Raw genomic sequence first — 10480 nt, 5'->3', positions numbered from 1 at the left:
AAGTTTACTGTGCATGGAATATTGGACTCAATCACTTGCCTCCCAATCCAGTTGGAGGCCAACATGATTATTTCAAACATGTTTGATTTTCACGGCTTGAATCTGGAGGAATCTGTACTGTGACTGTAGGGCAATGACACAAATCTGATAACAAAGACTGGCGTTAGCCAATGAGGTTAGAGATTGTGAAAAAATTGTTTGCTGAATCGTGGCTCTACAGTGGCATACAGATTACCTCTTGTAGCCTAAATCCTGTTTTACCCTCTATTTTTCCTTGTCCATATAGACACAAGGATACAGATGCTACATTCTAATTCACAAACATTTTTAATGCTAAGCAAATCCAATTTGTCAGAAATGCCTTGCTATCAGGTTTGAATTCTATAACTAAAGCTGTTGTAGGCAACTATGAAGAAATGAGCAAGGATTTCAAAGTATGCCAATGAAAGAGTGCCATTTCACAAGCATTGGGCAAACTTGATACATTCCAAACCTTTTAAGCAAAATACAACTCTGGTAGCTCAATCTAGTTGTAACTAAATCATTATTTTTGTCAGCATAGATTAGCCATTGCAGTTATAAACACATATTGTAATACTAACTCTGGGTGTGCCAGGTTCACTCTACGCAAGAGAGCGCTGTTTTGTTAGCAATGGCCAAACTTAATAAATTCCAAGCCTTTTACAAAACACAGCTCTGCTCGCTCTATCTAGTCATTACTGAAATATTTGCTGGCAAAAAATGCTATAGCTACATAACACCGTTTGACTGACTGACCTGAATGTGACTCCTTTTTAAGTTTATTCCAATCTCAATATTCAGTCTGGATTATGGCTGTTTAAAATAATGTTACAATTCAAGCTCAAGTTTCATGAGGGTCAAACTTGAAATCCCAAATTTTCCTCACTTTGTTGGGATTTTAAACATTTTGCAGTCTGACTAGCAATTTGACCATGCCAGAGTTCAACCAATATGGGCTTTTGAAGGCCAACATGATACTGATATATTTGGATTGGAGCTGTTAATAGCTGATATTTTGTGCCAATCTTCAGTATCTTTAAATTTAAGTTTTGTGATTTCCTCAGTAGGGTGTAAAACCCTCTGAAACAGTATTTAGACCATGGAACAGTAAAATGTTTCACTGAAATCCAGGATGATTCATGCATACTTGTGTTGAATTCAACCAAAATGTCACACTAAGTATTCAGGTTATGGGCTTCTCATGGTCTGTGCATGCGCCAAATGACAAACACGACATGAGTTGCACATTAGGTACAGCGTTAAAGAACAATTTAGATCAATCAGGCTGTGCCGGTATTGTGGCAGTGCGCCACAGATGAGCCTGTCTATGGGAAACACTGCATCGTCTCTCCCGTCTACAATAATAGTCCAGTCACAATCCTGGGACAGATAGTGTTCGACCTGACCTCTCAAATGATGGCAGTTCCAGAGCCATGAATTGTCTAGACTGATATGCAAATGTGGGTGTGGCTGACAGTGATTAAGGGGCTGGATCCAACATATAACTCTCACACTGAGGAGTTGAAGCAACATATGTAGGGACAGGTGGGTTGGGAAACATTGGGTTTGATGAAATACTATTCATTCCATGCCTAGGATGCAGAAAAGTGAGATAGGAGCAAATGGGATTAGGTAGTGAGAGATGTCTGAATATGGCATGCTGGATGACTCGGGATAGGAATCATACAAGGGACCTGGTAACTTGGAAGCTTTGAATAGGAAATGAAAGGAGCCCCTGATTGCTCTGAAAACTAAATGGAGGGACCTGGCTACTCTGGATCTGGAGTGGAGGGACCTGGAAACCATGGAATCTGGTGTGAGGGAGGGACTTAATTGTTCTGGAAATTTAGTGGAGGACTCTGAAAATTCTGGATATAGCTCAGGGGAGGGACCTGGGATCTCTGGGACTAGGGTGAAGGAGGTGCCCGACATCTTTGGAAATTGGTTGGAGGAATATGGAAACTCTGAAAGAGGGGAAAATGGGGATCTGCCTTCTCTGAGGAAAAGGAGGAGGGGAGCCCTGACATCTCTGCAAGAGGGAAATTGGAGCAATTCCCATTTGTGGAAAAGGGCATTTCTGACTTTCTTTGGTAAGGTCAGCAGAGAGGTCTGAGGTCTTGTCTTGCAAGTGGTGTCTTGCAAGTGGTGGCAAATCTTGAAGACGAGGTCAACTATTTTCAGTTTAAAGTGGAGGCCTTGTGCTCTCCACAAGAAGACGATGGTGACACATGATCTTCTTGAACTTCAAAACTCCTTGTTGCTTGGTTACATTTAAACTCTGAGTCTGACGCACCTTCTTTATTCAGATGCTAATCATTCTTTTGTCCTCCATATGATGAATGTGAGTATTCTTGTAGAGAGCCACATCGATACTTTTCAGCTACCTTAAGAATGAGAGCTAGCATTACAGGGGCCACAAAATCTTTTGTAGGCCTTAACCATTAGTCCTGGTGTGGCAATTCAGAAATAATTTTCTTAGTTAACTTAGTGTTGTGTGGACACTGCAGATGATACATAGCTTTTATATATTTACCACTGGAATCTGCCATTGGAAAGCAAAAAAATATCACTCAGTCTTTGCACAACCTTCAAGCCCACTGATGACATGGGTATTGGAAGAGCTCCCTTTTGTAATGGGAGTCATAGAGCTAAGCTCCTCAAAGTTATCAATAGTAAGAAGTGGAGTGGAAGGACAGACGTTGTCAATGGTGAGAAGGTGTTGGAGGTGGTGAATTCTTCAGTGAGTATAGAAGGAAGGAGTGGCTAAGTAGACGTGAGATCAGTTGTATCAAGAGCATGTGTTCTTTTAATACCCTGATGGTCTTATCTATCCGTTTAAGCTCTTCCTCAACTGCAGCAAGCTCTCATCATATCCTTCTTGTAATCTTCCATTCTTTGTGAAAAGTACCTTTGCTTCTGAGTTCTTCAGTTAGTTTACCATTCTTATGATTTAAGCTTCTCAGAACTTCCCGTATCCCTTTGACTAAGAACTTTAAATTATTCCTCATATGGCAAATCTGTTCCAGTAGTTGTGAATCATTTTTGCTTGACAGAGGAGACTGGATTTCCTTCTTGTCCATGGACCACTCTAGCAAATAAGTAATAAAAATATGTAATTGCAGTATTCTGAATTGGTGTTCACAGCAGTACTTTAATTTCTTTCTCTTCTCTCTATCTCTCCCTCTCTTTTTCTCTTTCTCTCCTTCTCCTTCTATAGGTCCATTGCTGTGTGATGGACGACTGGCACACCTCCTCTTCCCTCTACTCCTCCTCTTGCAGGCTCCCCTGTTGTTCAGCTTTGGTGAGCGTACCTGCCCCAATAGCTGCCGCTGTGAGGGGAAGATTGTCCATTGTGAGTCAGCTGGCTTTTTAGATGTCCCAGAAAACATCTCAGTGGGCTGCCAGGGTCTCTCAATGCGCTACAATGACCTGCACACCCTGCTCCCTTATCAATTTGCTCACCTCAACCAGCTCCTCTGGATATACCTGGACCACAATCAGATTTCTGCCCTGGACAGCCGAGCTTTCCAGGGAGTCCGCAGGCTGAAAGAGCTAATCCTGAGTTCTAACAAGATCACATCCCTGCACAACGCAACATTCCATGGGATTCCCAACCTTCGCAGTCTGGACTTGTCATACAACAAATTGGAGGTGCTGCAGCCAGGTCAGTTTCATGGCCTACGGAAGCTGCAAAACCTACACCTACGCTCGAATGGCCTCACCAACATCCCAATTCGAGCATTCCTGGAGTGTCGAAGTTTGGAGTTTCTGGATCTGGGCTACAATCGAATAAAGGCTCTAACCCGTACCACCTTCTTGGGGCTGCAGAAGCTAATGGAGCTACATCTGGAGCACAACCAGTTCTCAAGGATCAACTTTTTTCTGTTTCCACGCTTAGCCAACCTGAGGTCTCTCTACCTGCAGTGGAACCGCATCCGGGTTGTCAACCAGGGCCTTCCATGGACTTGGTACACATTGCAGAAATTGGATCTGTCTGGAAATGAAATCCAGACCCTGGACCCAGCTGTGTTTCACTGCCTGCCTAACCTTCAGATCCTAAACCTGGAATCCAACAAGCTGTCCAATGTGTCTCAGGAGGCTGTGTCAGCCTGGATCTCACTGACCTCCATCAGCCTGGCTGGGAACATGTGGGACTGTGGAATGGGTATATGCCCACTCGTGGCCTGGTTGAGGAATTTTCGGGGCAGTAAAGACACCACTATGATCTGCAGCAGCCCAAAGCGTCTTCAAGGAGAGAAAATCATGGAAGCCACAAGGAACCATGGTATTTGTGAGGAATCTGATTACTTTCAGACTGAAACGTCCTCACCAATGCCAGAGCTCATTTCTGAAGCTACCCCTGACCCAACCTTTGCCCCTACTAGCGGCTCTCCATCCCTGTTACCAACCACCACCCTTGGTCCTCTCCCTCCATCCAGACCTCAACCCATTCCTTATCCTACCCTCCCAGGCCATGTGAGCAAGGACCCCAGAGACTCTGCTCCACGCACTCGACCCACTCTTAACAGCCTGTTGATCACGCCACCCCCAGAGATGGAGCACATGACTCTGCACAAAGTGGTGGTGGGCAGCGTGGCACTCTTCTTCACCATGTCTCTCATCCTGACCATTATCTATGTGCTGTGGCGGCGCTACCCAGATGCAGCCAGGTTGCTGCAGCAGCGATCCATGGTGGGGCGCAAACGTCGTAAAAAGAGTCCGGAGCCAGAGCAGAACCTGAGCTCTCAGCTCCAAGAGTATTACATGAGCTACAACCCTGCTGCTACCCCGGAGGCATTGGAGGTGCTAGGCAATGGCACTGGTTCCTGCACTTGCACAATCTCTGGCTCCAGGGAGTGTGAGGTATGACCCATCGCATCTGCGTAAAAATAAAAACTCAAATCAAAATACAAAGGCTCAAGAGAGAGGTAAATCCTTTATCAAGCATGCACTGTAGACAGAGACTTTTGAATCAGAGTTAAGCACCCTTGTCTCTTGGTTTATAACATGCTTGACTTCAAATCTTAGAAGTTTCCAATTATTCAGGTTTTACTCTTAAATTAAACCACAGACTGGAAAATAGAAATTACTGTCTAAACCAGGGGCAACGGTCCATAACTTTGGTTCAGAGGACAACATTATTACACTGACACGTTACTGAATTTTCTGTACTCTGTAGTTAATTGAGTATGGCTTTATTTACTCATTCAGTTTCCAAGAGCAATTATTCAATGAACTTTTCTCTGTTTTGCATCACAATATTTATCTATTTATTTGTGTATTTATTATGGTATATTCTCTTTTTTCAAAGCTACATTTTCCATTTTTGCAAAAGCTGTTGATGATAAACCTACTTCAAGAGAGCCTGAATAATTGCGCAGTTTATATGCATCTCACAGATGTCCACTCTTCACAGCAGCATGGTATGGCCCACAAATTGAGGCTTTCGTCAGATGTGTGACGTGTGTGTGTGTGCGTGTGTGTGTGTGTGTGTGTGTGTGCTTGTGTGTGCACATTCGTGTGCATGTAGGTGTGCCTGTACAAACATGGATACTGTACCTTTGTGTGGAGTGTCTACAGAACATTTCATGTTCGCTGGGAAAGGTTTTTTTTTTTTACTAATCCAAACCTGTCTCTTCTACCAACCTAGGAAGAACTCCCTTCAGGTTGTTGTAAGACATCACAACATAAATTTGTGCACAGCATAGATTGATTAAGTAGTACTGATCACCCGGAATTAGATAACATATAAGAGTGAGAGGAGTTGCTTGAGACGCCTTTAATGCAACTAAAAAAGTGGCACATATTAACATGCTCATCATCTGCAAGGTTGAACACCCATTATAGGTTGCTATGGTTAGTTAGCTTTACTGTCTTCATGATCCTTGTGTATGTACTGTACACTGTAAATGGCCTTCTGCCTTTCAGTGCTAAATTGAGGCTTTTTGGAACAGTGCACAGTTCCTCAGTTGTTTGGGGAGATTTATGGTAATCTGTACAGAGGCGAGGCAATACGGGTAATCCCAAAGCTTATGATATGACTTAAATGCGGATCCCTCTGCTGTGATAAAGAGTATATTTATATACCAGGGTAATTACAATCACCCGCCTGAAAACTCAGAATTGCAGGTTGTCTTCGTTTGATCTCAAGAAGCATGCTTTTTTGCACATATGCAGCCTTTTGAACCAATGGGTGCACATCTACACGAGATGTCACAAAAAGATTTGTTTTGAAAGGTGAATGGGTGTGTGTGTGTGTGTGTGTGTGTGGTTGGATCTGTAGTTGCGTGTTGCAATCTGTGTTGGGGTAATCTGTTTAGAAAGCTTAACTGGAGGGAAAAGGAGATCAGAGGAAATCCAAACTAAGAATCTGTAAATGTTTGGTCTTTATAATATGGTAGGTAGTTAATTGAAACATTCTGTTTGCTGACTAAACTTAATGACATGCCAAAAGCACTGAACAAAAATGGCAGTGAAACAACTAACGTGTAAGATTTCACCTCAAATTGTTTTGCCATTTCCCATCTAACCAGTTAACTCAAATTTTAATCAGTGTTTTAATTCTTGCCTCTGTCTCCATGGTGCAGCTCCAGCAACTGATCTTAAGCACCACTAGTTTTCATGAAGGAGCTTGGCATTTATTTGAGCTGTGAATATCCATGACACCATGTCAAATATCTTCTCTACTGTTTTGTATGCCTCATTCTTTGTTAGCTACATAAAATTGAAGTAATAAAGCACCTATAGCCAACATTAAAATTCTATTTCTGGCTAATCTCTTATGTGTCAGAGAGCATGACTAATGGTTTTGCACTCTATCAATGTTTTATGCCCTTAATCCATTGAAATACCGAAACTAATTAAAACCTGTAATATGATTTTAGGGTAATATTGACTTTCAGTACTGTTTTTTTTCTATATCCTAGCACAGTTAAGTTTAATTTGTATAATATCCATTCCAGTCCTACTGTTCAATCATGTACAGCTCCATTGAGAATGAACTGAAAAAGTCTGAAAAGGTAAACTGAAAATACCCAGCAGGATTAACAAGGGATATGAGATATATTTTCTCTTTGGGATCAGTCATCACTACTGCAAAATGAAGGTCATTTGATTCAAAGGATCACACACATATTCTGTGAGTCCACTAAGTCAGTCTATTCTATAGTGCAGGGTAAAAAAGCCATGTTCCTAGAACCACTTTGAGCACATTAATTATCCTGCTATCCATTAACAAAAGAGTACACTGTGTGCAGGGATACACCTGGTCAGCAACAATGTCATGGTGTTGAAATGATGCTCCATTGGTACTAAGGGGCCCAATATGTGCCCAGAAAACAATTCCCATGCCATTACACCACCAGCAGCAGCCTGTACTGTTGACACTAGACAGGATCAATGTATTCATGCTGTTCATGCCACATTCTGACCATCCTTCAGCATTTCACAACAGAAACCAGGATATAGGCAATTTTTCCACTCCTCAGTTGTCTAGTTTTGGTGATTCCACTGTAGTTTCATCTTCTTAGCAGTTCTTAGCTGGCAGGAGTGGAACCCAGCATGGTCTTCTGCTACTGTAGCCCATCCACTTCAAGGTTTGATGAGTTCTCTGTTGTAAGAAGCCCCTCTCTACACACCGCTGTTGTACCGAGCTGTTGCATACTTGTACCCCGCCTGTTGGCTTGAACTAGTCTTGCTCCCCTGACCTCTCTCATCAACAAGGTGTTTTCGCCCTAAGAACTGCCACTGAGTGGACGTTTTTTTTGGTTTATTGCGCGATTCTTGGTAAACTCTAGACACTGTAGTGCCCGAAAATCACAGGTTAGCCGTTTCTAAGATGCTGCAACTGTTGCGTCTGACAGCAACAGTCATATCACCTTCAAAGTTACTTAAATCCTGTGTCTTTTCCATTCTAACCTTTAGTCAAACAGTAATTGAACCTCTGGACCCTTCTTTCATGCTTCATACTTACGCTTTATCTTCACATGACTCACTGTCGAGGAGCGAGCTGTTGTGTGAACAGGGAGGTGTACCCAATAATACCCAATATCTCTTTGTTAGTAATACCTAATAATAATATCCTCTTTTCTCTGGACATAGTGATGATGCAAAGCTAGTGCATAACGTCATCTAAACATACACTGTGTGCTTAAGCAGGCACTAAATAAAATAGCATTGCGCATGGTATTCATCAACATATGCGTGGGTTCATCAGCGTATGCTTTTCACATACACAAAATTATATGATGTCAGTTATCTGTAATGAGGAACATGCATACTACTGGTGCACACAGTGTGTGTATGTTTCCATCTTAATGTTTACTTGGCTTTTAACAGTACGTCAACGTACGTACGTATGTCAAAAAATGTTATATCTTAATTATAGTCAGTCAAATTTTGTTAAACTCTGTTAAACTGTTAAACGTGTTAAACTAGAGTAAAAAATACTCTAGCTTTAGTCCAAACCTAATGTATTGATTGGTGGAAGTGGTCTACCACATAATTTGTTATGACTCAAAGTGAGTTTGCATTATCAGTAAAAACTTAGTATAGAAATCTGGAACTGTAAAAATTCACGCATGGGTTATCAGGGCTTAGGCGGTGGCAGGTACAATCCTGTGACTGCTTTGTTAGGTCTGCATCTGCCACCAATTCTCAGTTTGACTGTACTTAGTTACAAGTAACACAATCATGGTGTTAGAAGACAGTGAATCAAACACTCTCTTATAACATCATCAATATTTTCTTTAGCAATTCTCTTCAACGCATTGTCTCCCTCTTCATAACCCAAATCTTATCATCTCAAATACAATCTTCTCTTCCCTTCAAACCACTGAAGGGTGTCTGCAGTAGTTTGGGTTTTTCTTCAACACTGTTGCTCATTTCAGGCATTTAATAATTGAGAAGCTGGCGTCAGCCTGGTTTAGTTTGATGAAAGCGCCATCTTGCCGGCCGGCACAGCTGGCTGTGCCTTTCATTATGGCTCTGTGCAGTGCCAGCAGTCCCAGTGGATGGCAATGCTGAAGAACAACAGCCACCGCAACACAGTTTCCCTGCTGTGTCTTCAGTAAGGCATTGTCAAGGCCAGCAAAGAATGTTATGGTGTCAAAGCCCAGCAATGTACCAGGAAAAAAGCTGGAACATTCCTTTGTGTTTCTGCTTTGGCTCTTTCAGTTTGGTCCTCAAGATTTTTGGGCTGCAAACTCCGAACTTAAAATTTTCAAATATGGTTACACTTACCAAAAATATCCCAAAAAATATTGACAGTATATATGTGGTTTGCAATGTGAATATTACATTTTCTATCATAAAATACATTGAATTGAAGGGTTTGTTTTGCTTTTCTTGTTAAGAAAAGCAACTTCATGGTCATGCGAATACAGAGACCAAGCGGGACAGAAAGAGACCTTGCTCTAAATAGTGTTTTGTAACCTTCCTGAAATCATCACATGACATTTCAAAATGAAGACATGCTTTTGTAAAACAAACATTGTTTTACAATGGTTAGTGCAGTGCTGCATAGTGATTACAGCATACAATATGTGACAGCTTACTGTATGCTTTCCCCATGAATGTAGCACATATTGAGGCGTCTTAAAATGTACCGTAGCCTACAGTGCCCGTCCATAATTTAGTTTGTGGAATATGTGGCCTGGGGAAGCACAAGGATATAATAAAATGAAATAGAAACAGAAAAAAAGCATGGACTCATTAGTTTAAAGGAGATTTACACCCACAAATCATCTGTTTTAACAGATGTCTTTACTTGTCATGCAGTACATGTAATGAAAATAGGGTTGGAGTGAGATTTAGCCATGTGAGAGTAAGATTTACAGGGGGTGGGGAAGAACTGCGTTCCAAATCCAAAATTTTAAGCACTCAATGACTACAAAAATTGTGCAGAAGTCAAAACAATTAATTCTGGTGAATACAAGGTTCTTAACATGGTTGATAAATACATATTCATTGTAATAGCTCTTTGATTTGATATAAATGAGAGAATCAATAAATTACATGGGAACAGCAGGATGTACAGGAAGGCATTTACTAAATTAAGAGATGATTCCTTACAAGCAATCAGAATTGTCTGATAATACGTGAAAGTTGAAACCAAAAAGCTGCTGTCACCTGTACTAAACAATGCTATAGCTATAGCCTGTGTGAAGTGTCCCTAATATGTAAATTATGGCTCTGGGATTGAATGTATTCACGGCTTTAGTCTTAAGCTTCCCTCATTCTTACCCATTTTTTACACAAAATATTTGAGCCACTTTATTGCATTGCTCTCAATCATTAAGTATTCAGTTTCAGTTTTCAGTTCGTAATAATTCCCACAATGTCACAGATTTTGCATATAATACCCATTTTTTATATGCCATTTATTTTTGAATGATGAATTTCAGCTTTTAATCCTATTATTTCAAATTCATCTTAAGGTGGCAAAATCATCCCCTTGTTT

General features: G+C 41.2%; 1 protein-coding gene across 1 annotated transcript in view; it reads left to right on the top strand.

The window, feature by feature from the left end:
• Nucleotides 1–1825: 1825 nt before the first annotated feature.
• Nucleotides 1826–10480, top strand: part of lrrtm4l1 (leucine rich repeat transmembrane neuronal 4 like 1) — a 28655-nt gene continuing 20000 nt past the window's right edge. The window contains exons 1-2 of the mRNA XM_078288895.1: nucleotides 1826–2111; nucleotides 3239–4884. Coding sequence (XP_078145021.1) covers nucleotides 1826–2111; nucleotides 3239–4884 — 1932 coding nt within the window. The remainder of the gene's footprint in view (nucleotides 2112–3238; nucleotides 4885–10480) is intronic.

Source organism: Centroberyx gerrardi, chromosome 2 (assembly GCF_048128805.1).
Source record: "Centroberyx gerrardi isolate f3 chromosome 2, fCenGer3.hap1.cur.20231027, whole genome shotgun sequence".
In the NCBI taxonomy this organism is placed as follows: domain Eukaryota; kingdom Metazoa; phylum Chordata; class Actinopteri; order Beryciformes; family Berycidae; genus Centroberyx; species Centroberyx gerrardi.
The sequence above is the reverse complement of the archived record's forward strand: the minus strand, read 5'-3'. Positions and strand labels throughout refer to the sequence as shown.